Genomic DNA, 19,277 nt, shown 5'->3' on the forward strand with positions numbered 1-19,277 from the left:
CGTCGCCAAAAATCAAATCATTGCTGGATGAATAAAATAACATTAACCACTAAATTTTTCCAACAAATTCTACTAAATGAGTGGTTAAACCCAAACTAGCTCGAAATACATGGGTGTGTTTCACGTTGTAATACACAATCGACCAAAAACCATTAGCTTGCCAATATACAATACCTAGCCAATAAATTCTACAAAATGCTTCGTAGACCTCAACCTTGAACAATATGCATTTTCAATGTCTTCTAACAGGCAAGAATTTGTCAATAAATAGGTAATGGGTCAATGAACAATATATTCTGAACAGTGCTTGGGTGAGCTTAGTTTATTGATATGCATGACCTATACCTTGTTATAGGTAATCGAGACTTCAACAATAAATCAGTTGCTAAACAAAAGCAAAAGACAACGTTTGGACGTGCTTAGCTCAGCCTCAATTTGACATGTACAGTTTCGCCGAGATTCGGAACAGAAAACGCATGTGAGTGCAGAGCACGTTTAACTAAAAGAAGTTATCTAGCAATGCCTGCCAAAAACATGACAGTAAAAATCATCTCGCAACACTAAGAAAAAAACAAGCATCACCTCGGAACAATCAACTAAACAAAGCATCACGTCGCCGAGATAGGCAACACCAAGCAACGCTCGTAAACACCTGAGCAAGCTTGGTGCCAATCTATTATGCTGTTTCTGTAGCGTTGCGCCGCTTGTAAAAACTACGCTAATTTGTTCAACGCACGTTAGCCTCCCTAAATATGAGATAATTGCGCAATAGCACAAAAAATCAAGGCTTTACAGTCTGTCTCATGCCATGTTAAGTCTGCTTATTCGCTGAAACATGTTTTATTACTTGTAAAAAAATAGCCGCATTAATTATTTAAACCACTCTATTTACCAATACGTTAAATTCTCACCAAGTTTTACGCGCTTTGGAAATTCTTCTTACGAGTTTCTGGGTGCCCACTGTTCAAATGAATTGTTGGTAAAGCGCTGAGTCTGTCTAATAATCTGTTATTTCGATGAAGGCAGAAGCTCGTATTTTAAGCTGAGTTGATCAGCCTCAATGTACCCTTCGCGTTCCAGATCCTCCAGGCGTACGAAATGGTTCCAATAAAATTCTGCATTCCTTGATTGTGTCGGCCTACCACAATGTTCGGGATCAAAAGGAGTGACATTTAAAACCTGAAGGTGTTTGTCTGAAGATGGATGCATATATGTGAGCTTCACTTTGTGTAAGAACGGCCACTGTAAGAATTCATCCACCACACCTTTATGCAGCTGTAATCCTGCGTGCACTGAAACGGTGTTCTCACGTTTCTTCATATACAATAAAAACGTAATGTGATAGCCACAAATGTATATGGGCTCGCATGTGTCTCTCGCTAAACCTGTTGATGTCGCTTTTTCTTTCAAAGCCTTGATTTCTTTTACACAAAATGCATGCAGTGTAATGCTCAATGTGTTCCTCGCTAGGAGCAGAGTCTCATTCTCACACACTGCCTTTTTGCCACATTCCATCTCTTTCACCTTTGGTGGAGCAAAAAGCTCAGCATATGTTTTGCACTTCTGTACGATGGCTTTTGTTGCACGCTCCAGTGCTTCATCGAGAATACCCTCGAATAAGCTCACAATGTCTGAGACTCTCTGAAGCTGGTTGTCGTCTTTTGTACAAGGTCGCCTCAATTCGGCGTGGCTCTGCTCAAGCTTCTCCAGAGATTGTTGCGTGGCGTTAGCTGTACTTTTAACATCTGCACCTAAAACACCTAATCTTCGTGAAAATTCATCAAACTTTTCACCTTGTGCAACCAAGTCTTTTTTCACTTCGTTAAACGCAGTGTTTTTCACCACAGTCATTTCCTGTTCTTGCTTTTCTGATATCTGCACCACTGTCTCTCTAAGCGCATTTAAAATGTGCGAGACCTCATCCAATCTCTCGCTGTGGGTCACGTGCTCTTGTAAAATCTGTTCAATTCCATCTTTCAGTTCACCGACGCATTCACTCAACGTCGTCTCCAAAGCGGTGATCATCGGTTCCTGAACTGAATTCCTCCACGGCTCCAGAGGTTGGGCGTGATTGGGTAATGCATGCGTGCTGCAGTTACTTCTTCGATGCGCACAGAGATCTGTCCTCAGAAGAAGCGCTGAGCAGCTCGGACAACGCGTAATGTGATGCACGCATTCTTCATCGAAATGCTTCAGCATGTCTGAAATAGTCATGACGGCGTCGCAACCGTTGTCCTCGTTCCAACATTTCACCTGCAGCAAAAGGAATGTCATTTGATGAAACAACATTATTCGAACAAAAACCAAAACTTGGAGCAGACATACATGTTGGCTATTTCTTTGATACAAACATGCAGATTACTATTCGGAATGTTTATCCTCCCAAGATCAATATTCTTTATGAACATTGGAATCCCTGCTACCTGGGTAAAAGTTCGTTATCAAATTGGAACTTTCGCAAATGTAGCACGTAACAAACGGCATGTATATTTAAAGTATTCACGGAAGGGACTACTATTAGCTTAAAAACAGCTGAGAGTAAAGATAAATTTATTAATACTAGATAACTGTGGAAGTTTTTCAAGTTCCAACACATATTCTTACTATTTATTAGTCCACTATTCCGCGTCCCACCAGCGAAGGCTGGCGGCCCCTCATGAACCACGCCCGCATAAGTGTACCATGCAATGGTCATAATCTTTTACTGGTTTCACTCAAAGATACCTTGTTTTCTTCCTTCAAGAGACAAATTGTCTTTCTCTCTATTTGATGCAGCCAGGAGCGTAAAGTACCCGGAATACTCACGCAGTTACCACAAAGCATCGCAGGTTTCTAGTTGATTGAAATGTAGTCATTGTAGCACACCTAACACAAATGAATTGTGCTTTGCAAGGAAGCTGTGATTGTATCTTCTATACTTTAGGCAACTTCGTGGATTCAGTAGGTATGGATGAACTCTTGGTTTCGTACGCCCTGTTTCTGGGGCCTGGAGCAGTTCACTCGACCAAATTGTGAGTATTATGTGTTTGGCTGGCTTCTGTGTGTTGTTTCCCTAATATTTTTTTTTCGTTCTACGTTTGCTGCGAATCGTTGTTTTAAGCTTTCGAGAAGTCTGGGTTCGGTAAGGTACAAGGGATGGTATAAACGATCCCATAAGGAGTATTCATCGATCTATATGCCGTGATGTTGAAGGGGATGTTCACGAATATTGTAAGGTTAAAGAAATCGTAGTTTTTTTTTGTCTATCAGATCGAGAACCAGGTCGTAAGCTGAAATTCGAGACTTCTCGTGACCTAGCTATAGCGTTTCAGTTAGGCGTTTTCTTACCAGAAACAGCGAGATCGTTTTACCTCTTTCATCAGGCCCTTCGCCTTAAATCACTTTGTACTTAAAAAAAATACTCACGCGTTTTGGAAAGACGACTGGTGCTTCGGTTGGGGTCTTTTCGGAAACTTAATCCGGAAATTGTATTGTCTACGTGCGGCTGTATACAAAAGAGTGTGCTGCCTCTTACGAGGTGCCCGAATGTCCTATCAGCTGGTGTCGAGATACCGGGCTCCGAGATACCAGCATTGTAGCCCCATTCCTACAAAATGACCACGCACAGCGCAACAAAGGCTGATGTCTGGCCCGTACTCGCATGATCATTGACTGCCGCGAATCGCAGCTCTAACACGTTCACAGATGCGGCGCAATACGGTGACTTCTCTGCTTTGCACTGGTGGTATGGGAGATTGCAACGGAAACCGATGCAAAGCAGCTTTGGTTAGGCTTGCAACGAGTGCCATAGCTTAGCAGGTGGTTTTACCTTTAGCTCCGTATAATTCCTAACACAGCAACGTATTCACAGACATCAACACCACAGATCGGGCTTACCAAACAGGCAATGTATCGTATGAAGCAACCCATATTTTACAAAAGCGCAAGCACTTCAGCTCTCACTAAATTTCTTCGCTACTTGCTACATGAGCAAAGTCCTCGGAACAGCCCAACGTCAACGTAACGGCTCATGACCGAAAGCGAGAACTAACGGCCACGACGATGAATTAGGCGCCAATAAGCTGAGCCCACACCAACAGCTTAACGACGCATTACTCTTTTTACAAGAAATCACATCTCGAGGAGTAGCCGGCGCCACGCATTGGCACCAACCTCTCCTTACATACATTTAATAAAAAAATCACATCTCGCATCCGTAATGATAGAAGACAACACCCCTTGCTGCACATAAACATTGAAAGCGCCCAAGGCGCCCAAGGGGTCCCAAGGAGTCCAAGGGGCCTTTCACATGCTATATGTGAGATCAAAACCATCACAAAGATGGCTTAGTCATTGCATCACGGTCATCATTAGTCTGAATATGCCCGCTGCAGGGCAAAATGCCTCTTCCTTGATCGGCCAATAAAAGTGGTCTTGTGTGTTCTTAGGCCATGGTATGCCTTCGAACTTTTTAATTTCATCGGCCCACCTAGCTGTGCTTCCTTTTCATTGGTTTCCTTGCTCTGGTAATCCCCTCAGCTACGCTGAATGATCAGAAGTTCGCCTGCCTACGTGCTGCGTGCCCGGCCCACGTCCAGTTTTTTTGTTGATTTCCACTGCGATATCTTTAACCCCGGTTTGTTTCCTGACTCACTCTCCTCTGTTCTTGCCTTTTAAGGTTGTACTTCTCATTTTTCTCTCTATCGCTCGCTCCGTTGTAATCAAGTGAAGCCCAGCACTTTTCGTAAGCCTCCAGGTTGCTGCTCGATAAGTAAGTATCGGCAAGATGCAGCTATTATATACTTTCCAGTTGAGGGCTAGTGGTAGATTACCACTGATGTTTTGAGAATGGTTGCCGACTGTGATGCACCCCATCTTTATTTTTCTAATTATTTAAATCTCCTCGTCCGGCTCCTTGGTTATTACCTATCCTATGCAAGCATTGCTTAAACATAATATAACACAGAGCACTACAACGCCAACACATGAAAAGAAAAGGGGACAAAGCGGAGGACTTACTCGCAACTGAATTTTCATTGAAAAACAAGCACGAGAAAACATCATTTTAACCTTATAAGAAGACATTTAGCTTTAACTTCCACCATCTCTCCACCTATCACGAAGCGTTGTTTTCTGCTGAGGCAGTTGCTCATTGTTTTAGTTTTTTGGATATTCTTTCCGGAGTTCTTTTTCTGCTTTCCGTGTAATCCTGAGCTGAGTAACTCATCAAGGCGGCGTCATCAGAGAACCGCAGGTTACTATGATACTTTCCAGTAACTCTTATCCCTAACTCTTCTCAATATAGCGTCCTGAAAACCTCTTGTAAACACGTGGCGAAAAAGATTGGAAAGATTGTGTCTGCCTGCCTTACACCCTTTTTTATTAGAATTCTGTGCCTCTACTGTTCGTCCTCTACAAAATATTGAGAAAAATATTAGCTTGTGGAAATAAAAATCAACCAAAAGACTAAGCTGTATTTCGCACAGGTTACTCCACTTTATATTATATTTATGCTATCTATCAGGTGAAATATAAATGTCGGAATACATTCAGCCCCTATACATAGCCCTCATAGATTACGAGAAGGCGTCTGACTCAGTCGAGACATCAGCAATGATGCAGGCACAACAGAATTAAGGCATTGACAAGCTTCACAGAAACATACCGCAAAAAATTTACAGCGGAGCCACAGCCAGTAAAGTTCTTCATAAAGACAGCGACAGCCATTACAACCAAGACAAGACTCCATCATGCCACATTTGCACAGAACTTAACTATTCACTCTCCCACATGCTCTAACAATGTCCCACGTTACATCAGGGTGCTCTAAAGAGTGTGTTCGTCTGGTAAAAAGCACTCAGGAACTTCGAGCTCGATCACCAACTAAAGGCGCCCTAATAGTACCCAAGAACAGGTGGGATGCCACAACGCTCCCTCTCTCAATCAGGTGTCACATACGGTAGCGGATGTTAGGGTGTCCCACGTGGACTCCATGGCAGCCTGAACTCCTCACAACTTCCCTATAAAGTTCTTGACTGATAGCAGTTAGGTGGAAGCATTATACAGAATCTCACAAACTTTTGAAAGGCGGTTAGTGAACATGTAAAGTCAATTGCAAATTTTGTAGAAGAAGCAAACGTATGATGCAAGAGTAAGCTAGGCAGGAATATGCTAAAAACAGCTAAGTAATGCGTAGAAAATCTATAGGCGTTTTTTTTTTGTACGTGGCGCCAAGGGCCGACATGAGACAACAGGAGATCATAGATGAGAGCATAGGAAGACCCGAGAACGTGAAGCTTTTTTTCTTTCGCTCACAAAGTCAAGATGCTTACCTTGCGCCTCAGCAGATTCTTCATGGGGAAAATTTTCCATTCAGCATCTTTTACGAGGAATTTATCCCCATCCAGTGGACATTCGCAGATTCCGTTGACCAAGCACTGCGGGTAGCACGTTTTGCAGAGCACATGTCGACATGGCAGTGAAGTGGTCGTTTGTGGAAGCGACCCACAGACAGCGCATATTCTGACAGCCGGAATGGGCTCAGCGAAGTGAAAAGGCCTGTAGCCCAGTTCGTGGGAAAATCCGGACACACTGTATCGCTGCATGCTGAGAGCCACGAAGGGCGCAGCGCGTTCGCCAACAGGAAATTGTTGTCAAAGCGGCGTCCTTATCCCAGCGACTTGCTTGTGCTGTGTGGTCACGGGATGGATACGAAAGCTGCTATCAGTCCGATAAGAGAACGCCCACATCGCAGTTGTCTGAGCACCTCATAGCGAAGCCAATTTACTGCTCGAGCAAACAGGGTGCCTCGTCTACATCGGCCAAAGAGTTGCCGCGTGTTGGCAATGCCACTGCACGATTGCCTTCCATGGCTCGCGAAATTTCGTACACACACACGCTTAACACGTCATAACAATTCCTTCTTTTGTGAACGCTCTTTTTGAGCCGCTTGTGCCAAAAGAATGATGGGGTTTATTACAAAACACAGTACCCTAACCACGAACCAACATGGCTTTAGAAAAAAAAACACAGTTCGGCTACTGCGCTAAGCTTTGTGGTAGAAACAGTAAACCGTATAATAAACTAAAGGTAATCCATTTTCGGGATCTTCCTTGACATAAAACAACCTTTCAATTCTATGGGTCAGAATATATTGCTAAATAAACTTGAACCCTATCAATTTAGATGAATATCTTAAAACTTGTTTTGTAGTTATTTGTCTGAACGGTCTCGTTATGTACAAATATTTAGTAGCAAAAAAACAGGAATTCCGTCGAAACTGGTGAGCGGCTATGTTCTGAACTAAGACTTATTTTCGTTCTCTTTCTTCATATATGATAATCCTTGATCCTTAACCCCTATACAAGCAGGTCTGCATGCAGGTGGCTCTTCTTTACTTATACCTCACCATTCTCTTCAGGAAGCCGAATCACTAGCCATTAAACTGTAAATAATTTTTCAGTACTTTAAAAAAATTATCACTAAACATGAAAAAAAGAAGTACGTTATTTTCGCCTCTAACCAAAAGGCGATACTTGAAACACGTAGTCTGCTCGTCGGGGAAACTTCCAAAATAAAGTAAACGCCTATACTTACCTCGGCGCGCCGCCGCAGTGGTCTAGTGGCTAAGGTACTCGGCTGCTGACTCGCAGATCACGGCATCCAATGCCGGCTGCGGCGGCTGCATTTGTGATTGAGGCGGAAATGTTGTAGGCCCGTGTGCTCAGATTTGGGTGCCCGTTTAGAAACCCCTGGTGGTTGAAATTTCCGGAGTTCTCCACTACGGCGTCTCTCATAATCATATGGTGGTTTCGGGATGTTATACCCCACATATCAATCAATCCTACTTACCTCGGCGTGACATTAGACCATTCATTCCAGTGCACGCCTCACGTAGACAATTGGTCTAGTAAGTGAGGTTTAGATGATTTACATTGTTTTGGTGTGAAATTTATTTTAGCGCACACATACTCCTATATTACACTTCATCGTATTTCATTCTCACCTAACTTAATACATCAAATCATGGAGCTACGCATGAGCCTCATCTTGTTTGTTACTCATTTGCACAAAAGCGCTTTGCGAACCAATGCATTAGCGCCAAAAAGTGCACCACTGGCTGAATTTTTCACAAACGTTTATATAATGTCATCTAAAATGGTTAGTAATTTAAAAGCGCTTTATTGTTACGCGAAATTATGAATAATAATGCACCTCATCACTCATCAATTATATCGAAACCCAGAGGTAAAGCTCGGCTGTCAAAACAACATCATCTTATTCTGCCGATAGCGGAAATTGTCTACAGTCGTTTAACAAAACCCTATGTTTCTACTAGAACTTTAATCGGTATATCCACACTAAATAAATGTCTGCCAAATATGGTGCAGTCACTCGGAAATCTTTTTGTTTCAGGGAGTTAGTAGTTGCCATAATAATGTTGCTGAAATGTATGTACACGTCACATTATTCCTCGTTCATTTTTTTTACATGAGTGTATTTGAATCGGGGATTTCTGTGGAATTATTAGTGTAAATATTGTACTTGCTAAGTAATCCACAACAAACCTTATCTATAACCAATCCGTAACTAGCCATACCGCCTACGGTTCCAGATTTTTTCATATTGTTTTTAAATAAATATAATGAAAAAATATTCGTCTTATTCAACTCTTTTCTAAACAATATTGTTTCTGGGTAGCTTTTAAATGTTAAGATAACTTTGCTACAATCAATGATCAACTTAACTGAATTAGGCTCACTACTTGTACACTACATAGTTCATGTTCACGCTAAAACGTGGACTGCAAGATTCTAGAAAACCTCGTACCCAATTTATAACGTACTGCTCAGTTATTACGCCCTACGCAATTCTTTTTTATGTTTCGCGTACACTAAAAAGGCGAAAAAGATTACGGGGCTGTTATATTAAATAACCTGAACAAACATGGGACTTTTCATTAAATATGTTTTGTCATAGATATTGTATTCTATTTTAATTATTGAATAAATAAGACTGGCCAGCTTTGCAGAGTACATATATCATACATTAAGTATTCCAAATTTTAAAACTACTGCAAAGACTTTTGTGTAGCATTGCGCAATCCTGCTTTCCAACCTTTTCCTTCCTTTATACCGGCACAAGCATCCTCGTGTTTAACAGCGCAACGCTACCTTTACTACGGGCAAATCAACAGTCATACTTAATGCAGTGAAATGCAACTACGAAAGGCGACTGTGAAAATTGACACGATGAAATGACAAGTGCCCTCGATGATATTTCAGATTGTCGTGATGGACACGGCTGATCACCGATAAGCCCAGGATCTAGAGGTCATCAGGGAGTGGAAAACGGCGCAAACAAACGCACTTGTGGTCGATACTTCAAGTTCTTTAGCACTCGCCGACGCCGGGATTTCTCGCGAGCCAAACCAATACCACCAAAATCAGTCACTCATTTAGTCACAGATTTCGTTGGCATGGGCATTGTTCGCGAGAAAATCTATAAAGAAAACACGAACAGCATCGGCTCACAGCTGTACTGCGCCGTTATGGCTAGCGCCAGTGTTTGTTTATTTTTTCAATAACTACGTGTAAGTTAGCTCAAAGGAGCCTCGACAAACATTTCGCACCTTGTTTTTATTTTTCTTCCAATGAGCGGCCAACAACTCGCTTATCGCTGCTCGAAAACTCGTTAACACTGGAGCGCAACGGTTAATCATTTGAACATTGTTGTTCTACACCACTCAGTGAGAATTTCAATTGCAGAGAGTGCCGATTAAGCTGAAAGTCAGAGTGGTTTCGTGAGCACACACACACACACACACACACACACACACACACACACACACACACACGCGCGCGCGCGCACGCACACACACGCACACACACACAAACACACACACACACACACACACAAACAAACAAACAAACGAACAAACAAACAAACAAACAAACAAACAAGCAAACTTGGGCATATGAGCTCCGCATTCTCGACTTTTTTTTCTATAAAGGCATCCTCGATATTGCTACAATCAACTTTGAGGTGTTGTAATTATATGTGACCCGCACAAAAATGCACTTTCCCGCCACGGTGGTCTAGTGGCTATGGTGCTCGGCTGCTGACCCGCAGGTCGCAAGATCGATTCCCAGCTGCGGTGGCTACATTTCCGATGGAGGTGGAAATGCTGTAGGGCCGTGTGCTCAGATTTGGGTGTACGTTAAAAAACCCTAGGAGGTCGCAATTTCCGGAGCCCTCTACTGCGGCGTCTCTCATAATCATGTTGTTTTGTGACATTAAACCCCACATATCAATCAATTAATAAATCAGAAATGCACTTTAGAGGCAACCACATTAGTTTTTGTACTCAATGGCAAGTCAGCCTCCTTTTTTTGTGAAAAAGGTTTGCTCCGAAAGAACGCTCGCATGAATGGCGGCAGCCAACGCAAATTCGTGCCGCATTGTGCTGTCTCTCTCACGTCCCTGCCTGTTAGTGCTGAATGTGTTGTTGAGTTCATGACTCAGGACACAACTAACTGATCACACAGCAACCGACGGCGCATGTCGCTTGCAGTGGCGCAACATGCATTTTGAGATCCATATTGAATTTGTTCTCAGCTATATTACCCGTTGGTATGATTGGTATGACGTAGATCATGCCTGTATCTCCACAGATATCTGCCCCAAATATAATCTCACCTTCAAACGTTTCTGTCAGTGCTCTCGTAAGCATTCTTTATAGTTAACAGAAGGCACCACTACGGCCAAAGAGTTACCGGTTGGGCTCTGTGCATCAGTGACAGGGTGTTCAAGAGTCAACAATAAATCACGACTCCAAATCACGCAAGTGCTTTATTAGAACATAATCATCGAAACATAAGAGGTCCCGCGAGCAATATGACACGACTAAGGTGCTATATGTACCAATAATACAGTCATATCAATAGTCCAGGACGTAGAACGCCATGACCAGATTTTACCCGGAAGCATTATTACAAGTATTTATAACACGTTTGATTCCCTCTTAGTTTTAATGCGTCTCAGTTTACTGTAATAAGCTCCAACACTACGCAAAGCTTGTCATTCGTGACATAACCTTCACGTCCGAGATTATCCGGGCTGAAATAGCCTTGCACAAAAAACATATTCCGGCATTACTTCCATCAACGGGTCTTGTAAAGTTTTTGACACCGTCCCCCTAGACTTCCTAATTTCTGCACTCTTTGTTTTGCGTTGGGTGCTTAATGGTCAAGCGAACCTTTTGCTTGAATGGCCATTGAAGAACGTCGTCGATCACTCCTTTGTGCAGCTGAATGTGAGGATGAAATTAAACTTGTTGTTCTTTCTTTTTTAAATATGCACCTGGGGACAGGTGGTACCCAGATATGTATGCTCTTTTCTCCCAATAAAGACAAGACGCCTTCGACAAAGTGCTCTCTTTCAATGCTTTGAATCCTGCGAAAAAAATTTTAGTCGCTTGACAAGAATTGTCGTTAATGCCAGTATCTTTTCTGTATAATTGACACTTGCAACAATCGTAGCAACAGTCTCAGCGCAGCCGTTACAGACTGTTTTTGTTGCATCCTTCAATTCTTTTTGAAGGGTTTCCTTTAGCGCACCACTTCCACCACTAATATATTGTGTTAGATCAGCACTCAGTAACTTTGCTGTGTCTTCATTTTTCCGTTCCAGTCTGAGCGCCGTGGTTTCCACGTTTTTAAGCGTTTCATGTAAATTACTCATAGTTCCTGCAAGCTGCTGCGGCTTTTCATTGTGGTCATTTAGTGTTTCGTGCATTGCTTCTACGGAGGATGCAACGCTGCCCAACGTGCTAGTCCTGCTTAATATTTCTAGCAGTGTTTCTTAAACCATGTTCATGGAATGTGAAATTTCATTAGGGCGGTTACATTGAACTTGTGTAAGGTGGTATAAAGTCTGTTTTATCTCACCTACTCGTAATTGTATATTTGCATTTAAAGCCACCATCAATGCTTTGCGGTAGTGGTGTTGCTTTTCCGATTTCCGGACGCGACAGACATCATTTGATCTACGCACTCATTCTGCATGTGCGCGTGCACATTATCACAGCGTACGACCATAGAACACCTCGGACATGAAGTGGAGTGGTGGTTGCACTCTTTGCAAAAGTGTTCGTTCAGTTCTGATGCAGCCAAGACAACGTTGCACCCACGGTCTTGGTTCCAGCACTGCACCTGATGAAGAGAGTGAACGAAATTCCGGACAATAATAATTTAGCAACTTTTAAAATGACTATACTCTTCGAATGTCAATAGTGCATAAACTAAGATCTTGCCAGACCATGTCTGTTATTTATAACACAGTGTACATAAGAAACCGAAAGAATTCCAGACTATCTTGCGTCATATAAATTGATTGATTGATTGATTGATTTGTGGGGTTTAACGTCCCAAAACCACCATAAGATTATGCGAGACGCCATAGTGGAGGGCTCCGGAAATTTCGACCACCTGGGGTTTTTAGCGTGCACCCAAATTGCATCATATAAAAGAGTTAGGGGTTCTAAAGTGAGCCAAGACTGACTCACTTGAGCTTTCTAGCAGCTCTTTACAGTCAGTCTGCTCAATGTATTCGCTATACAATCAGAAAAATAACGACAATATTTCTATATACAAAAACAGTAGTAATTAAGAAGAGTATTCAGGTCGCGCAAAGCATCTTATTTGGGTTCAGTTTGGTAGCACTGAAGCATGGAATGTCCCATTGAGCCAGGCAGAGCAAGCGAAACTGCTATGGGGAGTATTTAGAATGAATTCATGGATCTTCGCACTGCCAGCAAGGGACAAAGGCACCTTTCAACAACACACAAGTCGATTCACAATTATCGACTGATTCATAAAAGAGGCAATGAAAAAGTATTTGTGTTAGAGCAATACTCTTTTCACACACCAAAAATACGACGCTGGTTGCGAGAAGACGCTCGGTAAGCTAACCATACGCAAAAAGCATATGAAAGTGCCCACGCAACTTCGCAGTTCCTGCACTATCCGCCTTGGCGTCAGAGATTTCGCCGGCCTCTATTGGGCCCCAGGTAGTTCGTAATAGATGAAAAGGAAGTACAGCCGCATTCGATGAAGATTAGTACAAGTGGCTTGTGACCGGCACGGAAACATTTCGACATGAAGCGTTTATGTTTTCGACTATACCGATAGCTTGAGTTCCAAGCGCAATTCATTTTTCAAAGCTGTGGTGACAGGCGGAAAGCAATGACAGTTCTAGCAACGTTAAGTAAAAAAAACGTAAAAAAGAACCCCTGCCTGCAGCAACGCTGGCGCATGATTATGCCAATAAGCAGCGAATAACCAATAATTGCATATGCAAACATTTCGCCTGCATCTGCTGCTTCGTAAAAGGCAATTTGCTTTGCATTCTTGCCATTAGCATGATCGGGAGTGACAGTACCACGAGTGGCGATGTCGCTACTCCAATCACGAATCTTCTAGTGGACACGCACACGAATAATACCAAGTTTAAGGAAACTTTGCTTCGAGAAAGGGGCCAAAATGGGAAAAGATTCATGACTTCACCACACGTGATCATGGCGGCAAATTGAAAACTGATACCTTTGATACTAATACACTCAACTACAAACTAGGCTTCGCTATTGAAATCAACTACTATGAAGTTTTCTGAGTGCAATTTATCAGTCTAAACTTGTGTATCCTTGAAGTCTGATTCTTTTAAAATGAAGGTTTTGGGTGTCTCTAAGCTTTACCATCGCTGTCAACTCGAGTTCGCGGCAAATCATGGAGTAACAAATCGTCGCCACGTGATGACGCTGGAGATCGCGAAAATTTGTGGCTTCATGCCGTTCTCACAAGATATCGTCAAATGTGGGCCTATTAGAGATTCAGTGCTAAACAAAGTGAGATTCAGAAATTTTGCAATGGCTGCGATGCTTGAGGCGATGCAGGATCATGTTATATGCCAAAAGCTTCCAGAGAGGGATCGCAGAGAATTCATTGATTGATTTAGAAGAAAAGAGGGGGCTTTAATTTTCGAGTCAGACGCGAATTCATACAGGACTACGTAAGCCTTTTCTGTGCCCTGAACTTCATTAAGAATTGTTCAAAGCTAAAGAGACATAAATGAAAAAAGGGAACAACAAAAACGAAAAGCATATGTCCACATCAAAACAGACGTCACCGTCCAAAACAAACTCGCCGAAAATAATTATGTCTATGGTATCATAGCCACCTTTTAGAATGGAAGATTAAAAATTTCGACAGATCCCTTGTGCCTTGAAAATCAAGGTTATGCAAAGCTTGCAAAAGGAAGGTTACCGTCTTTTATTTTCCAATTGAAGCGACAAGTTATATATATATATATATATATATATATATATATATATATATATATATATATATATATGGGATATGGCACAACGGGAGCGTTGTCAACAAGGATAAATATATTTATTTCCCAACAGTTTCGGGAGGGGACCTCCCTTCATCAGGGGATGAGTATAACTCATCCCCTGATGAAGGGAGGTCCCCTCCCGAAACTGTTGGGAAATAAATATATTTATTCTTGTTGACAACGCTCCCGTTGTGCCATATCCCATACCTTCACGAAGACTAACTGGCCTATTGAATTATTACTCCCACTATATATATATATATATATATATATATATATATATATATATATATATATATATATATATATATATATGTACAAGTGTTATGTTGAACACTTGCAGTTGTTTATATCACCAGTTGCGAAACTTTTGCACAACAATGAAAACAGAAACATGAGTATTACAAAAACCAGAAGCGGTTTCTGCTTATATATTTATGTTCCCTTGATGCTCCTATAGATTACTACCAACTGTATGCTTTCAATATTACTTTGCGCTCCCCCCCTACTCCTCCACTGTAATACCATGTGGCTTTTGTGGGTATGGGTATGTGGGTATATAGCACTGTGGATTCCAGGAGGGCCATTCTTGGAATGAACACATACATAAACTAGTAGCAGACCGAAGTAGATGCGCTAGATGCATGTACTGACTATTTCCTTTATTACCCCTTTGGCTAAAGAAAGTGTTGTACACTGTTCTACTCCAGGCTAAGTTATTGTGTCTTGTGTTGGGGAACAACGACAGTACAGTAACTTAGTACTACGACTAATCGAAGGATACTACGTTCACGCACAAAATTTTAGCACACGTCCATATTTTCTAAACATTTATTACAAGCACACCAAATATATGACTACAAGTTACTTTTGTACATAAAAATTCACAAACTATAGCCCATGTATGATTCTTCTCGGTGTGTTGAGTACTTCCTCCGTGCACCTGGCATAGGAATACCGAAAACTAGTACCGCCTATCGTCAGCAACATACTGACTGAAATAGCAAGTCTCCTCAATAAACTTGGAAATGTATTTGACCTAAATAAAAAATTCCAAGAATACATTGAAGGAAATTCTTCTTCATAATTGCATTGAATATGTTTATAGTATTATTTCGATTGGTTATTACTGTATGTTTTCTAATTGTTAACTGTATAGTTTCAATGCTGTTGCTTGCTTCAGAAATGTATATTGCTAAAATTGTTTTTTTTATCTCACCTATTCAACTTATTGTGATAGTAATGTTTTTCTGTAATAATAGTTTGTCTTTTATTGTGCATATTGTTGTGGTATTTTTTTCTATTTGGAACGTTTATTTGTCTGATTATACTGTGCTGATTCTTAGTCTGTGTAAAATTTGTTTAGTCTGCGTCTAAGTTCTGTACCAGACTATTTCGGAGCAACAGCCTGTGTCACGCTTACCAGCCTTTTTCTTTTGCTTTGTTTTTTTTATATACAGGAAAAAACAAAAATAAAATTATCTCAAACCTCAATAAAATAAATAAATAAATAAATAAGCTGATATGAAACGCTGGTGGTTGAGTTAGCTATAGCGACTCTTTAGGCCGTGAGAAAGAGTGAAACACATTTACCACGAATGTGTTTGATGGCGGCGTCCAACACGACTTTTGACTTATCGCCGTCAGAGAAATACGTCAACGAAATAAACTCAAGCAGACGGAGCCGAAAAGAAAGGTGCGAAGAAAATTCCTTCGCTGCTGTTGGTCGAACCTACGACCTCTCAGTCTACGACAACGGCTGGCGTGCGTTTGAACCAAACCGCCAGCACTAAGGCCATGAAAGAGGCAACACGACCACACCCCCTCTCTCACAGTTCCCTTGTTGGCAGCGTGCTGTTTACGTCCGGAAACAGAAGTATAGGTACGCGTGATTTCCGCAATGGGCTCAGGCAACGCACCTTGGCAACTAACGTCCAATTAGGCACATTTTAAAAACTAATTTCTCGAACGTTTTCACACAACGTGTGGAGGCGCCTGGAAGCCAAATTTCCCCGCCCATTATATTTACCAACTTCGAAATATACTTATCGGGCACTCGCCTGGAAGACACGCCGCGTTCCGCGGTAACCTTGTTAGAAATTCCAGCCGGTCTAGAGGGAACAAAATGCACACTCTTTGCCTTTTAGGAGAATTTGAATGAGTGCATACCGAGTAAGAGTGTTGATTACCTGCGTAGTGCGGCCATCTTTGCAAGGGATTCACTATACGTAGGGTCCAGGCATGTATTGACCACTTCTTTCAATACAAACTATGATCTTAGATGTATTCGTCGGAATGGTCATTCGCCGCTTGGTGTGAACGTAGGTGAACGACATCAAACGGTGAGCCCATCCCCTCGGCCCCACATCAACCAACTACTTCTGTGAGACACGTTTTATTTTCATATTGTAACAATTAAAACTATGAAGGGGTGATCAGCCACGTTTCTTCTTTTTTTGCTAGCTGGCGTGACGCCACACATGATGGCAGCTGGAAATATTTTCGTTTTCTTCACAAATAATGGAACAAACTCTGCAATTCAGTTAAAATAACACAAATGAGGTCATCTATGTATCGCTTGTCGTTAAGTAATATTATTATGTATTCAACATTTTCTTCCAAAGATCACCTTATGATTATTAGAGACGCCGTACTCGAATGATCCGGGATTCAAGACCACCTGGTCTCCTTTAGCACGCACGCATGTCTAATTAAACCGGCTTCTAGACTTTTCGTTTGGTTTTCATTTGGGTTGTATGTTCTCTTTGAAACACAAGTCTAAGATATGATATAAGTACACTTACGTAAATATGAAGCTAGAATAGCGACAAGAGGCATTGCACACTTCAAGGCTGTGGGACTCTTACTACTTGGATATTCTCGACAGCTGCGATGCATGCAGCCTCGACAAAGAAAAACCAGAGAGCGAGTTAATTGTATCAAACACCACACCGACATAGCAAAATCATCTAAATACGCACTATTCAGCCTTTTCCATTTACAACACAACTCGTCGACGCAATTTCACAGCACACATCTATAATTAACAACTTAGCAATGAGAAGCCATTCCGTGTTCTCATATCACAAGAATACGCTGAAGAGTCCAGTAGAATTGCTTTTGGCTTATATTTCACACCACAATGTTCCTGACACACCCACCTTAAACCATCTTGTTTGCCGAAGCACTGCCACAGACCGGTTGAAAATTGTTAGGCAGAGGCTGCCTTATATTTACAGTTATTTGACGTGACAACAACAATGTGGCACAAAAAGCATTCCATAAAAGCCTGCCCACCTTCAAAAAAAGTATTTGACTTAGCTACTGCGCAATACTATTCGGGGTATTAGCCCGGGGAAAAGAGTTCTAGCTTTCAATATAAGTAGAAGACGTTAAATGTAGGGGCTGGACGTCAAACACAAAGCCAATTCCAAATATTCAGCCAAACGCTCTTTTTTGTACTGATCAGTCGCCTGCTGCTTCACATGATCACGGTTTCGCAAGGCAAACGTCACCACGAAAACCCTCAAAGAAAAGTTTATGCTATATTACCTTCCGTTTCAGCACTTTGTGCACCGGACACTCCCTCCAATCGACGTCTTCTGCCAGGATTTGTTCACCATCGATAGGGCAGCTATGCCGGTCGTCAGTGCTGCACTGTTCGTAGCAATTCTTGCAGAAGATGTGTCGGCAAGGTAGAATTGGGTCAGTCGGGTTACCAGCCCACACGCTTCGCAAATTCTGTTCCGTGGAATCGTTCCACAAAATTCAATTCTCTCCAGTCCAACTCGTTAAAAATACCGACCAAAGTGTACCGATGGCTGGTAATTGACATGGCGAATAGTATAGCGGCCCGCTATTGCCGTCACTTCAGCTCGCCTTACTTGGAACTAGGAACGTCGTCAGAACGTCTCCCCGCGTTTCCATGACGACTATCGCACTGATAGTGCCTCAACACGTCTTTCGGCCACGAAGGAGCGCTAGCTTCTCTGGTGAATAGAAAGGGTATGTAAGCACTTAGTTGACATAACAGTGGTCGAAAAGGAAGGGTGGTCAAACGATCGCAAAAAGCAAAACACCGAGCGTCTCGAGTTCTCTTGCATGAGTCGGCAGGTGGCTGAACGAGTTGCTGGGCCCAAAAATGCGCGTTGCAAGCCTACGGTGCCCAGTAAATGACAGTGATTGTCGATTTTATTTTTCAAGACGAAAATCTTTCTTGGAGACCTTCGATGCAAAAATTTTGCTCTGTCTGTCTGTCTGTCCATTCGTCTGTTTGCCTATCTTTAACAGTATTGGGAATTTAAACGGCACCAGCGGAGACCCCAAAAGGTCGACCTCATCCGCAGCGCCCACCAATGTTGCTCAAGCTTCAGCGTTCATACTAGTGCGATTGTCCATTAAAAAACAATTATCGCGCATATCTTAGGCACTATAACAACACGTAAATATTCTGTAAGTGCGTCTTTTTTTAAAAGTTCTTCGTGTTTTAACTTGCTGGTAGAGGCTGCCACCTATAGCAAGAAAAATTTGCTTCAAAATGGTACTGCAATAAATTACAATGTATTCAAGCGACTTTCAGCCACGAGAAAGCACACGCTTCTCTCGTCTAATGAAAATGCCCGTACGCATGCAAACAGTTAAATAAAAGATAAACGCTGCCGTGTGTCACAAGAAACTATCACGTAAATAATACCCTAGATATTTTTTAAGTCGCGAGATTGAATACTACATGGTGTGAAACGGACTCGCTGCATCGGCGTCGTTGTATATTTCGTCATATTTGGGAATTACGCAGTGATGTTTGTACACTCATCGATTTCCAGCCATGAGGGTCACAGTAAATAAACGCTGGAGGCTCGTTTGCGTAGTTTTGAGTGTATGCAAGTTGAAAATAAATACCA

General features: G+C 42.0%; 1 protein-coding gene and 1 long non-coding RNA gene across 2 annotated transcripts; both read right to left on the reverse strand.

Annotated features, from left to right (window-relative positions):
* Positions 1–307: 307 nt before the first annotated feature.
* LOC119186940 (TNF receptor-associated factor 3) lies at positions 308–6,664 on the reverse strand. The gene is made up of 2 exons (XM_037435287.2): positions 6,312–6,664; positions 308–2,253 (listed from the first exon to the last, which is right to left on the reverse strand). Exons 1-2 carry the CDS (start codon positions 6,582–6,584, stop codon positions 1,009–1,011), a joined length of 1,518 nt encoding a protein of 505 aa, XP_037291184.2. The 5' UTR covers positions 6,585–6,664; the 3' UTR covers positions 308–1,008.
* Positions 6,665–10,811: 4,147 nt separating this feature from the next.
* On the reverse strand, positions 10,812–18,531 carry LOC142769244 (uncharacterized). Its single transcript, XR_012885724.1, has 2 exons — positions 17,929–18,531; positions 10,812–12,191 (listed from the first exon to the last, which is right to left on the reverse strand). It is a non-coding gene; the product is annotated as an uncharacterized LOC142769244 (long non-coding RNA).
* Positions 18,532–19,277: the final 746 nt, after the last annotated feature.

This window comes from Rhipicephalus microplus, chromosome 8 (assembly GCF_043290135.1).
Source record: "Rhipicephalus microplus isolate Deutch F79 chromosome 8, USDA_Rmic, whole genome shotgun sequence".
In the NCBI taxonomy this organism is placed as follows: domain Eukaryota; kingdom Metazoa; phylum Arthropoda; class Arachnida; order Ixodida; family Ixodidae; genus Rhipicephalus; species Rhipicephalus microplus.

Bases quoted from the DNA above. Each gene is read 5' to 3' on its own strand.
- LOC119186940 (XM_037435287.2), bottom strand. From the start codon at position 6,584: ATGCAGCGATACAGTGTGTCCGGATTTTCCCACGAACTGGGCTACAGG. The intron at 2,254-6,311 runs GTAAGCATCTTG...CTTTTGCTGCAG, and splicing joins AGAATCTGCTGAGGCGCAAG to GTGAAATGTTGGAACGAGGA.